Raw genomic sequence first — 19302 nt, forward strand, 5'->3', positions numbered from 1 at the left:
GTGAAGTAGCACAATATTAAAAATACTTATGTACCTCTAAATTGTACTTGAGTAAATGTCTGTAGTTAAATCCCACCATTACCTGTACTAAAGCTCAGTAATTGCTGGGTAAGCTGCTGGTGACCTCTGACCTCTAGTAATAGCACCAAACTGGGAACAAACTATTTGACCTTTGACCTCCAGAACTGGGGAGGCCACTGAGGGATTGTGGGACTTCATAACGTTACATTCCACTCATTGGTCAGTTTGATTTGTTTACTCATTTCAATTAGCAGTAGGTGCCAGTTGTTACATTCTTTACTGCGGCTTCAAATACGAGAAAAACTTAACGTCAGCTTCAATAAACACTGCAAAAATAAAATGATCACCAACTATCAGATATAACATTTTGAATCAGTTGTAAAATTATAGCATGAACATGTGGTACTTTAACCTATTGCCTGCCATGCTCACTGATCGGTAAACTGCTCAAACTGACATCAGTTATATAAAAATTTGCCTTTTCTTTCAAACAACAAGCACTGATGATTTTCTGATTGCGCAGGGCTGCACCCACAGGGGAGGCAAACATTAGCCCCCTGATGGCTAGATATAGGCACATTTGCAATGACGTTGAGCCACGGTGGTCTGTGTTGCTGGTGTTATATGGTATGCGATATACACCGATTACATTACTTAACCCACTATCTCCAGTCATGTTGCTTTTTAATCAATACTTACTATAAAACTTCAATTAAAAGCCTAGTCCCAATGAAACTCCCAGTTCCTTTTTCTAACTTTGTGTGGCTGCACATTTTGACAAATAAGCGCCTGTCTCAATTAGAAGCCTGGTCTGTTTGCCAAGCAGATACTTTTTTTATAGAAGTTCTTCGGATGTATAAAATCTGATTGTTGGCTACCTCAAATTATGTGTCCATTCCTTGATTACCCTGCAAGTTATTCATATTCCTTTAGTCCGTAAGTGTCCCCAGATCAAAACAATCAAAAGGGTTTTTCATAAAAATTATTGCAAGTTGGAGTACTGTTTTAACAGGATAAAGTTGTGTTGTGTCGATATGCCGGTTGCCGTAATCCTCAAGTGCTGTCACTCTGTCCCTCTCTCTGATGCACTGTCTATCGAAGCTAGATCGAATGATTCATTATTGATATATTATCTGAGGGCTAATTTTTAAACAATATTCATACTGGTTTAAACAAACAATTTGACAGTATTTAACATTTTTGCTGAGAAACAGTTTTGTGTGAAAGGAATTAAAGGCCTGTCCCAAATATAGGCCTGTTGATTTCAGTGATTTAAGCAAATAATAGCCCAGACTATTATTGAAGTTTTACGGTAGTTGGACGATGGTCGCTACAATTAAAAACTAAGTCTCAGCAGCAGAGTCACAGCACAGAGTATCAGGATCAGAATTTATGTACCACGTGACGAGAGTAAGGAGAGTTGACCAACAAGATGATGGTGAACAATTTGGTGTCAAAGCAAAAGGCAGGGGCCTTAATGGGCTTCCTCGCCTGGGGCGTCCCACAGTTTTAGATCACTTCAGCGACCATGCATCGTATCTCCTCATATAAGTGATTTCATTATCTTGACGCTCCCTTCTTGACATCATATCTGTGCGTACTAGTTGTTTTGTGATTATGAAAAACAGCACAGAAAAGAAAAATGACAGTTAAAGTATTCAGCTTCTGCCACTCCTCAAGTGTCATTAGTGTGAATACAAACTTGATCAAACTCAATGGGAGAAAGGAGAATAGAGTTGGTATATTGATTAGTAGCATGGGACTGAATGGCGCCATTTTGTAACAGCTGCCATTTGTTATCCCAAACATGCCCCAATGCAAATTCTGAACTTTCCGAGTAAAATTACAAAAATGTCAAAAAAACAAAACAAAAAAAAATAAAAAAAATAAAAAAACTGAGGAGCTCTCCTGCTTTTCTTCTAGTGTCTATTTGTCCAGTCCAAAGCATCTAATGACCTAAAATGAATAAGGTATAAAGAAAAAGAATGAAGGAGTGAATTGATTTTTCAAGGGAGCAAAATCCCAAACTGTGTAAGTGGAGCTGCATCAGGTATTCAATATTTAGCTTTAGTTAGATTTGATTAAGTTTGTGGGGCAAAATAATGTTACTGTACATATGGTTTAAAGCTCTGGAAAGTTAGTAAATGGACCTCTGAGTGACGTTTATTTGGCCACACTACTGTTTCCAAGGTCAAGAATGCAATGTTATGCTCTAAATAAGAACAAAAATAATGAAAATATATGGAAAATATTTTTGACATGGTGTCCATTAAAACATAATAGCATTTAAATGCAGCAACATTTCTGTTAAACTAACAAAAATATAAATGTTAAAATGTTTAAGGCTACTGAAGCAACGGTTTTCTCAGTAGATATTTGAGTTAACAGCTTCATAGACGCGACGATTTCGTGTACCGTAATTAAAAGCACATTAAGGCAGAGGTGGAGCTCTGGCCTGTGATTGGCGGGAGGGAGGCGTCAGGCTGGGTGTGTGGAGGGGAGGAGGGTGGAAGGTGGAGGGGGTTCCCCTCGGTGCGCCCAGTGCGTAAAGAGCGCAGAGCGGCAGCGCAGCAGAGAGACCGTCTCCACTGTCCACTGTGTCCTCCACCGCCGGGATTACCGTTTCCTCTCCGTCTGCACAGACCTGCTCTCTAAATGAAGCTTGGTTCTTCTCCGTGATTTCTTCGCCATGAGCTGCCTGGATGTGATGTACCAAGTGTTTGGTCCTCAACCTTATTTCAGCTCCTACAGTCCCTATCACCACCAGGTATGGATCACATACTCTTTATAAACTGATTTTTAAACAGCTAATTCACTTCTTATATCGGCACTGTGAATGTACCGAAAACTTTAATATTTGTTGTGAATTAAAACTCCAACTAAAATTTAATTACATACCCATAGACGAGATTATGCTGCAACTACTGTCCACACTGTCATAAACTATGGATTATATATTTATAAAACTTAATTATTCAACTCCAACAGTCATTAACATCACTTTATATCCTATAAATCTCTGTAAATATAGCCTTCAGTAAATCATAACAACATAAAAAGGAGCCAGGGACTATGCGCAACTTGCGGAGAGGAACTCATCCAGTGCGTAAAGCTTTACATTTAAAGCGAATGTTAAACTTTGTTTTGCGTCTTCGGCTCACTTCGTTTGCATTTATTTGGATATTTATCTAATTTATGAGTCTTCAACTTCACACAAGGGTGAAAAGATTGTTCCTTCTCTTAAGGCTAATTTTAGTGAGTTTAAAGTACAAATAAAATAAGTTATTACCTTTTTAAAAATAAAAAAGAGCTTTATTCAAGTCGAAACTGGAAGATTTCGTGCATTAAAACGTTTCCTGAGTTTGTATACAAGAATTAAAAATGTTTTTTTTAAGTTTTTCCCTGAAGAATTTTATAATTTTGCAGAGCTTGGCTCTTTGGTTTGTGGTCATAACTAATCCACCATAAATTACAAACAGCTCAATCTAAATCTAATTTCTTCCTAATGTTACACTGTAGAGTGAGTAAAGCCCAGCAGTTAGGATTAAAACCCATTTTTTGCCAAGTTTTTCTTGTTGATACCGGTTTTTATAGCACAATTGTAGCATTAATTGCAAAATAAAAACATAATATGGACCTATTCATTTCATTTTTTCATGTCACAGTTGTGACAGACTTCATTCCCGTGAGCAGTCTGAGTGCAGCAGGTTTTTGTGAGTCCTTTCCAGACCTGTTAAAGCTCTTTTTTCACTCTCTTAAAACCTCTCAGTCAACATCCAGGCATATTTCACATAGTGCCAAAACTCACTTTGTGTGTCACCTAAACAGGCTCTGGATCAGCCAGTTCACCCACACTACACAGCAAGATTACACAAGATTATTATTATCAGTTGTTTTGTCATATCAAAATATTTGTTTTTTACTTTAAAGTTCCATGTTTCACTGTAACTTAAAGTAATTTTATATCCAAATAATTTAAGCACCACAATCTGGATTTTTTTTCTCTATTCATTAGCCTATATAAGGAAATAAAAAAGTAAGGTGACAGTGAAACACTTTGTAGGGTTTTAAGTCATCTTGTGCAGCAGCAGTGGGGCGTAAAGTTATATGTTAAAACATCCATAGTACTCTACATAACAGCATATCCATGTACTGCAATTTTATACAATCATACAGTGAAAAATTAAAAGACAGGGGAACTATTATGTGTAACTGAGACTGACATTAAAAGCCGCCAATATCAACATACTTTTAATTTTTTAGAGAAGCCACACCCTTGGGTTAACATATTAGCTTATCATCACCCATGTCAGTTTGTACATAAATAGATAGAAAAGACTTTAGGTGGATTTATGTCCTGCTGCCACACACCTGCTGTGTCTTGAAAAAGAAAAAAAAAAGCTAGGGGTTAAGAGGTCAGTTGTCACATACTGATTTAGGTCTTTACAGTATCTAAAATCCTCACAAATATCTGTGCATCTCTGCCCGACGGGACACACAGTTTCATGACACATATATAAATCTGCATGTGATTTCTTAGAAACTGGCCTTGTATACCAAAATGCAAGATCCCCAGGACAGCGGCAGCCGGCTCGGCCCCCCGGCGATCAAAGAGGAAGACAAGGAGCTGCCGCCGGGAGCCGAGTACCTGAGCTCCCGCTGCGTCCTCTTCACTTACTTCCAGGGAGACATCAGCGCCGTGGTGGATGAACACTTCAGCCGAGCCCTCAGCCACACAACTTCATACCCTGCCTCAAGCAGCCACAAGGCCGTAAGAGGTGTGTGTGTCTTTGTATGTGTGTGTAAGTGTTGTCCCTCAGTGTGTGTCCGTCAGTGTGGGAAAGCTACTGAAAGACAATTCTGACCATCACTGGGACTCTAAATTTCACCGGTAAAACTTATAAAATGCTTTGCATTGGGGAGATTATGGTGTGTTTGTGCTAAAGCTGTGCGCTATTTTGTTTCCTGCTGTTGTGTGTTTGATTTTTTAATGATTATGATATTGTGGGACTGAGCCTGTTGACGGCTAAAATCACTTCCCAGGATCCAGTCACTTTGCCTTTGTCTCACATTTCCACCAGGTAACATTTGGCTTAATATTGTCATGCAAAGATATAAGTAAGATAGATATGACTGGTGGTGTTTTTCTTTACTTGCCTCGGTCAGATCTGACATTAAAATCTTCACTTTTTGCTGCAGAGTTGCACTGATGTTGGTCTCTGATGGCCGTTGCACGTTTGATCTGAAGTTGTTGATTTCTAATTTTGCTCTCCTATTCAGTGCATTTTAATTTGACCTTAAAAGAGATGGCTTTTGGAATATTTTGGGATACTAAAACTCTCCCCTGAAACCAGAATGAATCTGTATACAACTGCATTTAAATTTGTGTGAAATCAAATCAAAATGTCACACTGGACTGAGCTGAGTTTAAGGGCTTCCCATCCATTGTAATACTGAGCGTGATCAATTAAACCGTCTTGTTTCTATAGTGTTAGATGACATCTATAAATATGTGGTATCATACCAGCTGGAGAACGATGACATCTTACAGTCCTCAGTTTTTGTGTATTGTGGTGGCTGTTACTCAGCTGGCCATTTGTTCCACCTCTGACTTTGTGCTTGAAGGAAATGTAAAGTCAAATAGTGAGTTACTGAAAATGACACGTGGCAGATATGTTATAGAATGTGGAGAAATGTTGCTATAAGGAAGATTCTTTTTTATGGAACGCAGAGAAAGGTATGATATTTTAACCATTTTTTAGTTATTGAGTGATTCAAACCGGATTATTTGTCTTTACTTATTTTGGTTAATTTATTTCTCATCATTTGGAGTGCTGCATGTTTTTAGTTATATCTAAAGGGTATATGAATTAATTTTCACGACAGGATTTCCCAGGAATTTTCTTTAACATTCTTTTTAGTGTCATTGCCGTTATCACAGACTTCATACTGTTGCACATAACACTGCTGATGCTCAGCTACAGTTTACAGGGTGCTTTAATAAAACCATATCCCAACGTTCAAACATAGCCATTTCCATAAATAAAATGGGATGATAAAACTAATACAGAAGATAATTAATGTCTTTATAGGTCTTTCCAATTTTTTTTTAGTGAATCAAAAACAAATCAGTACCCCTTAATTAACAGCCAACTTGTTTTTTATTTCATATCCTTTCACGGCTATTTCTCAACTCCAGCACCTTTGCGTAACCTAACGACTTTTGCATTCAATTAGACACAAAAAAGGCAAAAGCGACCTCACATTTTTTCGCAGTGGTTGGCAGGCTTTTTGTCAATAACTGCTGTTATTAATTGAGTTTAAATACTTTGCCCAATTTTGGAACAGAGACCCTTTTTTTCCAAGCCATTGAAGTTATTAGTTTGCATGTGGATATGCAGTATGCTCTCTCTTTCAAAATCTCTGCATTTACAAAACATGACCTTAAAATTGTGTTGATTATTTCTGTGGCTGCAACTAATAACTATTTTCATTATCCACTAATCTGGGGGTTATTTTCTGACTTAAGTGATTAATTGTTTTGTCTAAAGTTGTCAGAGAAATACTAATCACAATTTTCCCCACCTTCAAATTGCAAGATTTTTTCACCAACAGTCGAAATACATCAAAATAATCAATTTATGATTAAATATAACAATATAACCAGCATTTTTCAATCAGCTATCAAAAAAGTTGCCAATTATTTCAGTCAAATATAGTCATATAGTCATATATGAGTTGACTAATAGATTCAGCCTTGATTAGTTATGCAAAGAGATGAATTATATCGTAACGAGGAACTGTTTTGAAATGAGGTATTATGTCCACAATATATGGCTGAAAGCTTAGGAGAAAATAAGAGGACCTTGTGAAAAGAATTTCTTTTTTAACTGTTTCTAGGTCAGGACTGAACCTTCAGCCTAAAATTCTAACTTAAACAATGAGTTACTTTAGGCGAACTCGATAACTATTTCAAGGAAAAGTAAACCCGCTTACTTTATAACGTACCAGTGTGAATTTCTGTCTTCCCAGATGGATCATTCCCTATGAGCCACAGAAGTTTCCCTCCGTCTTTCTGGAACAGCTCCTACCAGCCTTCGGTCTCCTCCACGCTGGGCAGTGCTCTGTCAGCTCCCCACACAGAGCTCCCCTTCCCTGGGGACCCGTATTCCTCCGCCTCCCTGCACAGCCACCTCCATCAGCCCAGCCCCGACTCCTGGCACCCAACCCATCACCACCACCATCACCATCATCATCCTTACTCACTAGGGGGCGCTATAGGCAGCCAGGGTTCAGCATACCCACGTCCAGGGGTTCACGAGATGTACGGCTCGGCGTTCGACCCGCGTTACGGCTCTCTGTTGGTGCCATCTGTGAGGCCTCATCACCGTTTGACATCCGGCAGCTCAGTACCCGGACCCAGCGCCTCGCCCTGTGACCTGGGAGGGAAGGGGGAGTCGGGGACAGGTTCAACCTGGAGTGGCGCTTTCACTGGAGCTGGAGCAGAGATTGGACTCAACATGGACACAGGTACTGTCAATTTCTAACATTAAACGTTACCCAAAATCAATCTGTGCGGCACATAATCTAACCTTCAAATGCGGAAAAGCTTAAAACAAAGGTGGATAGACATGCATGGACAGACTAGACAAAATTAACAATAGTAAAATTGTGGAGAAACAGAATGACACCATCTGTTGTCATTCAAACGTACGATAAAACATATGGTTTTCTGCTTCATGCCACTGTGAGAGTTTCAATCTAATCAAACACCAGAGTTTGGTCAAGAAAAGTTCTTGGCTGGTAGTCTATTGAGTTTATTCTTGTAATTTTCTTCAATGACTGTCTTTTAGCATCTTAGATCTGTTTAAAGCCTCATTCCCCACTAACACCCACTAACATCTAGCCTTTGTATTCATGGAAAAGGTTACAATCAGCATTCACTCCTGGGACAAATGACTCGCGGTAGTCACGAGTGTTTGACGGCTCCATATTTAATCGGCTCTGATCAGCAGTGATAGAAATACAACACCTGGGTGGACACAATAATTTTAGACCCTTTGTCAGCATGGTACAATGATGGGCAGACACTTCGTCCAAGCAGCACTCGAACATTGTGCTAAAATTAGATGGCAACAAGTTTGAGAGAGTGACTGAATAAGTATGAGATTTTCACTGGCCTCCGTGCTGCTTTATGCTGTTTACTAACCTTTTTTCTGGCACATTCACGACATCGAATGTAAGACACCAGAAAATACTCTCTCTGGTCTGTTTTAACAGGTTTCCAACGTTTAACAAAGAAGCATACACACGGTATTTTTGGTGGAAGAAGGTAATGTAGAGACCTGACAAGCCATCAGCCAATTCCAATCAAAACTCTTAAACCAATCACGCTTTGTCTTAAGTGTTCTCAGCTCGGCTCAGCCAACCATACACTTACAAAGTAACGAACTGTTTTCCCAATTTAGTTTTGCTGTCAAATGTAAGTGTAGGACTATTGCTTGAGAAACCAAAGTTCACATCCAGTCTCGTCTGTGGTTAGGTTTAGGCAACAAACGCACTTTAGTTAACAATAGGAAAAGTCTGGTTTTAGTTAAATATTAATAAACCATGTCTAATGAATCAAATGTGGGTAAACTTTTATGTTTTAAACCAAACAACAAACTTTCTCTAATCTTAACCAAATGCTGTAAATGCATAATTATAACTGTTAAAAAGTTTAATAATGCAATTTTCACTACAAGCGGATATTGTATTGTAAAGTAGGATATATTTAGGCAGAAAACAGATGAAATCTGTGAAGTTAATATTTTACTGATATGTTCAATAACATTTTTCCAACTTGTCAGATACATTCATTTTCCTAACAATGTTAGTAGAAAACACTGTAAATGTAAAAAATTAAATATTATATGTGCTGAGCAACCCTATCTCCTAACAATTACATTGATATACAAGGTTTTTGGCAACAACATCTACAAGAGGTTAACAAATTGACTAAACTTTGTTTTAAAGGGTTACAAGACAAAAAGGTTGAACGAGGAAAGAAGATTTTATATTTGTAGATAAATCTTAATGATGTCCCATTGACCATGGAATCCATCACTGAGCAGATACACTGTAGCAATTGCAATACCTTGCAATCATTCACGGTGTATACTCAGGATATTTGGAGAATATTTGAGATATTAAAAACAATTTTGCTGGAGCACTGCTCTGGTTTTACTCTTGTAGATTATATCATTCAGTCAGGTGAGATCACTCAAAATCAGAGTGTAACTATGAATCAATTCTCTTTTTAAATGAACTGTGGAAATTATTTGAACCATCCCCAAAACATGAGGTTTTATGTCACTGTTTTAAATTGATTTCATGAGATGCCATTAATTTTCAGATACGCAGCAGAACAAACGGAATCATAGTCTGGAATTTATCTGATTTTTCCTGGTATCCAATGTGCTTCTCATTGGGATTCCCCAACCCTGGTAACTTATGTTAGTAGATTACAACATGGAGAATATCAAACAAGTGTCAGGTGTTGGAACTGGATTTGCTTTGACTTCCATCCGATGGTATAATCCGTGATTGAGCTGGACAAAAATCTATGATTTTGTACGTTTCCAGGCTATGTTTCATTTGTGCTGCGGAAGTAAATTTTAAAGATAAATTTAATTGTAGTGATAAATCACAAGCTTGAACTGTGATTAGATTTTTTTTTTAAAAAGAGTTGTCTAGTAAATGAACGATTTTACTGTATAACCATCGTTTACACATTCTCAAGAGAACAAACAATTGTGATCGAAGCATTAAAATGATTGAAGCTTAGTGTGCGGTCACTTTGTCTTCAACAGATGTGAAAATTACCAGCGAAAAAAAGGGCAAAAGCTTTGCAAATAGCAACATCAAGGTTAAGATGGTATCGGTCATCACTGATAGCGTTAGATGCATTTTTTCTCTTCCTTATTACATCACACTGAAAATGTCGCGCTAGTTTGGGCGAACACCTGACTGTCAAATGCACAACCATTCAGAGAATTAATTATTGTTGTTGAAGTGTTTAAATGAAAGCAGCATTAAAGACATTCAGTATGACCACGTAGCAAAGTAACAATTTGAAAGTGTGAAAATCAGATTTAAATGAAGATTTTTTTCCCCTGCCTCAGATCAACTTACCACAAGTGGTTTGAATCAACAAACTGACTGTCAATCAGCACCTTAACACCAGCTGTCAACTTCCTTTTCTGTTGCTGTCTTGCTTTCATCCCCTCTTTGCCTCGGGCAATTCCGACCGCTTTTATCAACGAGACATTTGCGCTTCTTTTTCTAATCTCCCTTTTCTTGCTTTTCTTTTCTTCCACTGGCTATTCTTTTCCTCCTTTCTTTCCTCAACTCTCAGGTCTGCAGGCACAGGATAAGAGCAAGGATTTGTATTGGTTTTAGAGACTGCTGAGACTCTTCCCCTCCTGCTTCACTCCTACTTCAGCTGTAGCCTCTTTGCTTCACTCCTGCTCTACTCTGTTGCTCTGCTGTTATTGGATGACTGACAGAGAAACTGAAAATCAGTCAGACGGCAGTTTTGTGCTGTAACTGCTTCTGGTCTACTTGCAGCTCGGTGCTACGGCGGACTGTGCAGCAGCAGCGCAGCCCTGCTGAGCTGAATGCAGACAGTGTGGATACAAAACAAGCGTGGAAACAAAAGCGGACTCGCAGAGGAGAGAGAGAATCTGATCTTGACGGATGTGGACAAAGACAAGACTCTTTGTGCTTCTGTAACAGGCAGGGACAACATTCCTAAACTGGAAAAAGTCTGGGGACAGACGGACAGAGACATGTGTTGTTGAACTCCAAAGACAAGCGCTTGAAGGACTTGGCAGGACCTGCCTCACTGGGACAACTGGGCAACAGACACTGGGAGTGTTATGGCTGGAGGACAGGCCGTGTTGGTGATGAGGAGGCTGCACAGCAAGAATCTGGCCCACTGCGAGGGCAGAAGGAGTCCAAACACTTTGGTTTACATGGAGTATTGTTTCAATGTCAACTGGAAAAAAACAAAAAAAAACACTGTCAGTACTTTACGGCACTGTAAACATTAAATTAAAAAGTTTTGACTGATAACAAAAGATATTTAAGTTATGATTTCACAAAGTGTTTCAACAGCTGCAAACAACTTAAGCTGTGTCTCCATTACATGTGTACAAACTCTAAGCAGGTTTTAAACTTATTAAAAGAAGATAAACTACTCAAAACTCAGTACGCATACAAAGTTGTCTACGAACCTCTTGATTTACAAGTGTACAGTTGATGTACATTATTGTCCTTCAATGCAATGCAAAAAGGAAACGGGGGAGCTGCTGACAGCTGCAGAAAATAAAATACACTGGTGAGACAGCCACAGTAAAACTGTAAAAAAAACAAAAAAAAAACAGGAAAAAATGACAAAGTCTTTGTTTTTCTCTTTGTGAAATTTAATTAAAAGTGGAAAAGTCAGTTTGACTAATGTCCATTAGGGCACATGCTAACCATGTCCATTTGTATGGCAGTTGAACATACGGATACTGTTTATATGAAGTATGGAATTGGGACACACTTGTCTCAGTAAGATGTTACACTGATTGGGATGTAAGCATGGATTTGGTGATTTGAAAGTCAAATTTGGGTTTTGGACTGGTGATTATACAAAACAAGCAATTTAAAGATGTCACCTTGGGCTCTGGGAATTTACGACGGACATTTTTATCTCATTGTTCCAGGTCATATATTAAACAATGAATGATGCAATTAAAAAAAAAATGGATTAATTAATTATGAATAAAATGATTAATCGCAGCCCTAATTTAAATGTTATTCAAACTGTACACACACCTGCTTACTTTGGTCATATTACCGACATTTTATTATACAAACACAACTGATGTCACAACAAACCAAGAAATGCATACTGCTGTCGATAAAACGACCTCAGGTGTTAGGAATATTCTGTGTTGCTGGAATTTTAACAATGAACGTTTGAAAAGCTGCAGCAGTTGAAGAACGACCATCAATGTCGAGTGTCATCAACTTCTGTTTAATTTAAAAATTGTTTGATGGGCTAAACCGGGTAAACAGAGAGTGTGTCCACATCAGCAGCAGAATAATACTACCTGCAGACTGGAAAGGACTGTGCTAATCTCTTTGTTCTGGGTATTTATGAGACATCATTTTATGGTGAAAGCAGAGATTAAAAAAACCTTGCAATGACTGTGTCAACAAAAGAAATGTAAACTTCACACCAATGACTGCTGAAAGTTAGAGAAAGAGGGGAGGGGTTCCCCTGATGAATGAGGAGTATGACGGCTATTTGGAGCCACTTGACTCTTTCACTCCCTACTCCCATGCAGCTGTCAACGACAACTGCTCTTCAACTCAGTGAACACACTCCTGCTTGCGCGCGCACACACACACACACACACACACACACACACACACACACACATGCTTGTCTTTATTACTTAAGGTGGACCACAATCTTTGATTTCTTTGTGAGGACCACCACTTTCACTGGAGCCAGAATGGTGCAAGAAACTAAAAATATATATTTTACTGCTATAGTTGTGGGGGCCTGTCCCTGTTGCTAGGCAGATATGGATCTTTATTTAGGTTTCTCTCTCAGAGTACCCAAAGAGTTCCACTCAAACTAAGACTGCACTAAAGTTTTGTGTAAATACACACTGTGGAAGTTACTGGAAACAATCCCAAAACATGAGATTATCCAAGAATGTTAGTCACTGTTTGACCACTATTTTACATTCAATTCATTAGATGGATATTAATCATATGCAGCAGTTTCTTGAGCTTGAAAAGGATAGGACAATAGAGGAATCATAGTTTGGAATTTATGCAATGTTTCTCACTCTGATGTTTATCCAGTGTGCTACTGATTGGGATTGGTCGATAGTAACTTATGTTGGTAAATTTTAACAAGGTGAATAACATAAGTATCAAAAGAGAATGTTAAAAAAAATCTATAATTTTAAGCTTCTGTCTTGTTTGTGTCTCATTATTATACACACAGTCCCGTCCAACTTCCATCTGTAGACATGTTGCTACAGTGTTTTTATGTGCAAAATACAACCTAATGGGTTGTTATCAACTGCTAACAATGGCTAACCAGGCTAGAACTGGTATCGCTACCATCTCCATTTTTCGACTTGTTGTACTGGCATGCAATCAACTCGGCTGTGACATCATTCCCAGCTTTGACCTCCAACTTCCGAGGAAAATGGAACACAACATAAAATAAGATAAATCAGTCCCACCAGGAATTCGCGATCTTAACAAGTAACGCAAATTCAACCAAATCATTGCAACCTGCCGCAATTTTGACCAGCCTTCTGTGAGCTCTACCAATCACAGCAGTACCCCGCACAAACGTAATAGACATACATCACTAAATTCATGTCCTTGTTTATGGTTTGAAGATGCAGATATGTGCGATTCTAATGTCTCACATTTACCAACAAAAATTACTGCTAAAGAATGCTAAACAATTCCCTGATGTTCTTCATGAAAGTGGAGGTAAATTGTTTTGCACCCCGTGCAATACTGTCATATCATATCAAATCACTGATTGACAAACACTTTTCTACTGTGAAACATATTTGGAGAATGGCTGAAAGTAGCGGACCAAAGACCAGACAAATCACCGTGATAGAGACTGTTGTATCAAAATCTGTTGCTAGCTACAAAAGAATTAAGGTAAGTTAGAGTAAATATGCACGGTTGGAGGTAACATTAGTTCATCATAATTACAAATTAAGATGTGCTTGCCTGTTAACATGACAAGCTGTGTGCGTGTGTGAATAAGTGTGTGCCAGGATGGAAAATTAAACTTTTAAGATGTGAACATCGACCAGCCATTGACAGATACGTTCAAATTCGATAAAGTCAATGGTAAATTATTATTTTGTGTCTTAAATTTATCAGCAACTTCATGTTAAACCAGCATTTGGCGGGTGCTAATTTCCCACCTTGGTGTATGTGTGCTTGTGTAAATGTGTGCATGAGACCACATACCAGAGTTCAATTTAATTTCCCCCCTGGAACCACAACCTTTGTTTTTTAATGAATTATACAAAACAAAGCAAAAGAACAAAATAAACACACAAAAAAAACATAACAAATTTAGTTATATATGTAACAATTACTCTCATCGAACTAGAGACCATTTCCAGTTAACCCCAACAAATTTAGCATGAAACTGGGTCGTTAATGGGAGCTTTTAGCATTTTATTTCTCAGTATTTATTCACACTTTTGTGTACTGATATTATCTGCATTTGATATTAAAATTTGAAAAAATCAAGAAGACTATATTACATGTTGTTCTATATAGATACTTTCATCACTTACACATATAGATCAAGCAATGTCGGTTGAGCCAGAGATGGTTCAGAAAGGAGACAACGCACTCCTGAGTCATTTCCTGCATCTGTCACATGGGTGTTGTTACTGCCCCAATCCCTTTCGGAAACTAACGGCAGGCCCTGAGTCTCTTCACTCCAATGAGAGAAGTATATTTACTTCTCACAGTTTATAACCGACTCTTTCACCCCACAGTCACCAAAGTAAGCCAAATATCTTCCGAAGATTTTTCATATGCCATTTCTCAAATCAGGAGAAAATTAACTTTGTTTGAGACCATCTCTTGTGAGATCTGGTAACAACAGAAGTGATCCTGTAGTGGGTTGATATCAGACATTACCCTAGCAGATAAAAAAGAGTGGCAAAATGAGGCAAAAGCATTAAATTTGTATGTATGTGTATGTATTTCACATTTATGAACAAACTTATTTATTCATCCATCATCCATTTTCAACTGCTTATCCGAGGCCAGGTCGCGGGGGCAGCAGGCTAAGCAAAGTACCCCAGGCCTCCCTCTTCCTAGCAATGCTTTCTAGCTCCTATATCCTCCTGGAGGATCCCATGGTGTTTCCAGGCCAGACAAGATATATAATCCCTCCAGCGTGTTCTGGGTCTGCCCCGGGGCCTCCTACCAGTTGGGCATGCCCTGGACACCTCAACTGGAGTCACCCAGGAGGCATCCTGATCAGATGCCCAAACCACCTCAACTGGTGTCGTTCAACGCAAAGGAGCAGCAGCTCTACTCTGAGCTACCTCAAGATGTCCGAGCTCCTTACCCTATCTCTAAGGCTGAGCCCAGCCACCCCATGGAGGAAACACATTTCGTGCGCTTGTATCTGTGATTTTATTCTTACGGTCACTACCCAAAGCTCATGACCATAGGTGAGGGTTTGGATGTAGATAGACCAGTAATTGAAAGCTTTGCCCTCTGGCTCAGTTCCCTCTTCACCACAACATTCCTGCGCAATGCCCACACCACTGCAGATGCTGCAGCAAACCATCCCCAATCCATTCTACCTTCACTTGTTATTTACTTATCCTCACATCCACGCTATTAAAAACCTAATGTATACACTATATAAACCCTATTTTATTGTGAATTAGTTTAAGGATTTTCTGTATACTGCTTAAAACATATGCCAGTGTTTGCTTCTCTCATAAAACTCAACGCAAGAGGCAATGCCAGAATGACTTTATTATAGTAGTGTAGAACTCCCTGTTAAAATTAACAAAGTCCCTGAATATACCATATCAAAATGCTCCTGCAAAGAACCTCTCCTTACGTGCATACCTCAATCTTTTACTGCCTCAAAAACTTTCTTCGACCTCTTTTCTTTGAAAGACCATTAAAGGGAAGAAAAGCAGCAAGAGACTCTTAAAGACTAGCGACTACACAGCAGCAGAAGGGAGCAAAACCACGCAGAGATTTGACCATTTTTCTCTGTCCTTTTGAGCTTGTCTGATGGTTGTGCAACTGAGGTCCTCTGATTCATAATATCTGGTTCTTACAACCAGATATTAATTTTGGCTGGGCCTTTTACAGTAATTACAGAAATTAATATTGCCTTCCTTTGACTATTTCACTTAAACAGAAATGACTGACACTGTGCTGTGGAAGGCGATTAGCGCATCTGGTAGATTATGACACTTTTAAATTATTTTTCTAAAACACTTTCACTGCTGAGACAGCTTGTTATTTACCTGACAGTCTGCAGCATAAATTTATTAAATTGTGTAAAAATTAAAGAATTAATCTTTTTTTTTTTTTCTGTAGATTGTGTAACATTAAACTTATACATTCATTAATTTAGAACACCAACATTTTAATTCTATTTAAGGAAACACCCAACACATTCTCACTGCAAACTCATCACCAACACTTGGTCTGTGGCCTTAACGTCTGACTTTGACACTGTAGGTACCTCTGTCTGTTTTCAAAATTAAGTTAGAGTGATGGTAAAAATCCTTGTTTTAGGTTTACTTCCTCAGGTTTAGGCAACAAAAGTACATAGTTAGGTGTAGAAAAAAAAAATGGTTTGGCTTGAAATAACTACATTTGCTAGCCTAATGTTACGTCACATGACATGTCACCAGCGTGGCATACTACACATACTAGCACACTACACTGTTATTAAACTAACTCGATTTACTTTTGGTTTCACAGGGGAAACAAACAGCGGCCTAATGGGTGAAAGTCCAGGGTATGTTTGAGTTGTGTGCTTGTTTTTGTTGGGTTACTGCCTATAAAAATTAAGTGTCCCCTCCATTCTATTTGGTTTCACCCCAGGACAACCCCTGGAGTACAATATGCACTCCCAGATTGGGAAGGCCAATGGGTGCTGTCATGTGTCAATGTAAAATGGCGTGTTTTGGTTAGTCCAGACTTTGCACATGATGGTAACATAAAAAATGTTGTCTTGTACTTTTTTAGAAAGTTTTTTTGTTGTTGTTGTCTTAAAAGTGTATTTAAACTACTTAAAAATAAAAGTTAAGAGAATTTATGTCCTCCCAGTCATTTGGGACAGTTGTACAAGTGGGCGGGACCAGGCCGGCAAGGCCCACCCACAATGCCGTGCCTGGCTTTATGTCACAACTAGGCAGTAAAACCAAAAGGTTAACATCAAACCATCCGAGTCTCACTTTCACTGGTTTGCAACTCCTGTCGAGCTCCCACATCTGAGGACAAAGCACCTGTTTCGGTAAAATACACACACAACATTTTTTTAAAAACAAATTCAACTTACTTCACTTACTGACTTAAACCTCTTCATCTCAGGTGGGATGTAATGCCACAATTTTCGTCTACTGGAGTCTGCATTTGGCCACAGCTTGGCCACAAAAACAAAGAAAACAAATAGCTGACTTTGTTTTCATGGTGCAAACATGTAATTTTAATACATTACGTGCTACAACCAGGTAATGTGGTATTAAAAGGTCATGGTCATGTGAGACTAGGCTGCACACACACATGCATACACCTTACCACAGTGCAGGATTCGAGACTGAACTTAATAAAGGGAGCTTAAGAGTGAGCTGGATCCTGCCCTACTAGGAAAACGGGCATGACACACACGAAGGGAGCAGAGGACACACACTTCTGTGAAAAAGTAATTTGTGACTGTATGTGTGTAGGTATGTGTTTTTCTTTATACTTACATGGAACAACTCTGCTCACTTCAAAAATCTTTTTCTTGTTCTCACTAGTCCTAAGTAAAAAGACTAAAATCTAATTCATTATCTTGCTTTTAAATATTGTCTGTGCAGCTACAGCCTGATACAGCTTCTGTTGCTATTTGATGCTGAAGTACAGTGCTTGAATTAACGCAGTTATAGTCACATTCCTCCACTGACCGTGAGTAATGCTGTGTGCACAATCGTTGACATCTTCTCCAAAATGAGTCCATAAGTAGTGTTGCTCAAATTGGAAAATGGGCTGTTGTCCATTAGTTTGAAGGTTGGTGGTTTAGGCCCTGGAAATTTCTGTCCGCATGTGGAAGTGTCCTTGATCAAGACACCAAACCCCAAATTGCATTTGATGAGGAGACCAGAGCTTGCAGAGCGCAGCAGTATGAAAATTCGATAATGTCGCATTTTAAGTGATCACAACTTAAAGAAAATAGCCCGGAAAAAGTGTTTATCCTATTCTCCGAAAATTGTTTTCCTTGACATAAAAAACAGTTTCAGTTAGATGGATGGAATAGTAAGCTTTTGAGAGTTTGCATTAAATTCAACATGCCAAAGTTCAATAGTCAGTCATAATACAAGTCCACCGATGGACCCCTGATAGCTTTTGACCCTGAGGAAAAAAGCCAGTCAATGAACACAAGTGACCACCAATTATTTTATTGCTTTGTGAAACTCTAGTTTCTGCTCATTTCTAGCACACCATCCACAGGAGCTAGATTATTTTGGTCCATGTTTAATGTTGTGACACTTTATATTTTGAGGAATTGGTCCTGTACCTGCAGTTTTATCTCTTGAGATCAGAGATTGAGAGGACCTTCATGATCCTTTTTAAAAAGGACCATGAGGGTCTTCTCAATCTTTAATCCCTAGAGATAATATTGCAGGTATGTGACCAATTCTTCAGAAGCAAAGGTGTCAAACATGGACCAAAATAATCTGCAGTATGGGTACATCATTTACATTAATGCTGTTCATTAAAAGCCATTTAAACGATTGTGTGGGTTATAATAAAAACCTTCACACCAGGGCTGAATATTTTTGCAAAAGTAGATAAATCTTTTCCTTTCGTTCTTAATTCAATCTATGACTCTTGACTGATAAAATCTTTGGCTTTTTGTGTTGCCACATTTGCAAACTGGCTGCAATCACTCAGCTCTCAGTGGTCCAAAGGTTTACAGAAGTTGCTAAAACTGAAATTAGGACACACTTAGCTAGGAGCTAGTACATCCAGGGTGCTACAGTTTTGATCCCTTTGGAAATATTTGTTGTATTTTGGTATTACCAGGAGTATAAATACAACTCTGGACTGAACGATATGTTTTCCCCAAGTTAGTGTCACATTTATTGTGTTGCATCACTGGGAAAAGGCAACAACACTGTTTGTTTACGGGTAAATTTATTGTTCATTGCACAGTTGTTTGTTAAATCCTCTACAGTACCTCCTGCTTTAATGAGTGGTGGTTGGATTTCAATATTTTTCATCCTTTAAGAGGATCAGCACGCTCACAACACAAATATCAACTTATTGACCTAAAGTTCTACCCAAAATCATTCGGTTGTTCATGAGACCAAGGGCAAGAGACCTTTTCAGCAGCACTGTAGCATGTCAAAACAGGAAAAGCACAGGTGTAACTGATGACATCAAAACACCTGCCTTCCATTTGGGTGAACTAGTTCCAGGGTTCTTGTATTGTGC

At 38.6% G+C, this 19302-nt stretch overlaps 1 protein-coding gene across 2 annotated transcripts; it reads left to right on the plus strand.

Annotated features, from left to right (window-relative positions):
* Window positions 1–2563: 2563 nt before the first annotated feature.
* On the plus strand, window positions 2564–12997 carry vgll2a (vestigial-like family member 2a). 2 transcript variants are annotated; one of them, XM_050058994.1, is made up of 4 exons: window positions 2564–2788; window positions 4562–4799; window positions 7054–7551; window positions 10630–12997. In XM_050058994.1, exons 1-4 carry the CDS (start codon window positions 2711–2713, stop codon window positions 10677–10679), a joined length of 864 nt encoding a protein of 287 aa, XP_049914951.1. In that variant the 5' UTR covers window positions 2564–2710; the 3' UTR covers window positions 10680–12997. The 2 variants fall into 2 exon arrangements, with proteins under 2 accessions (XP_049914951.1, XP_049914953.1); XM_050058996.1 differs by having other exon boundaries at window positions 10418–12995.
* The last annotated feature ends 6305 nt before the right edge of the window (window positions 12998–19302 follow it).

This window comes from Epinephelus moara, chromosome 12 (assembly GCF_006386435.1).
Source record: "Epinephelus moara isolate mb chromosome 12, YSFRI_EMoa_1.0, whole genome shotgun sequence".
Taxonomy (NCBI): Eukaryota; Metazoa; Chordata; class Actinopteri; order Perciformes; family Serranidae; genus Epinephelus; species Epinephelus moara.

What these genes read in the sequence shown, in the direction of transcription:
- vgll2a (XM_050058994.1), top strand. Translation starts at nt 2,711, where the DNA reads ATGAGCTGCCTGGATGTGATGTACCAAGTGTTTGGTCCTCAACCTTAT. An exon ending in ACAGTCCCTATCACCACCAG is followed by an intron (nt 2,789 to 4,561) that starts GTATGGATCACA and finishes GTGATTTCTTAG; the next exon opens with AAACTGGCCTTGTATACCAA. An exon ending in TGGACTCAACATGGACACAG is followed by an intron (nt 7,552 to 10,629) that starts GTACTGTCAATT and finishes GTCTACTTGCAG; the next exon opens with CTCGGTGCTACGGCGGACTG.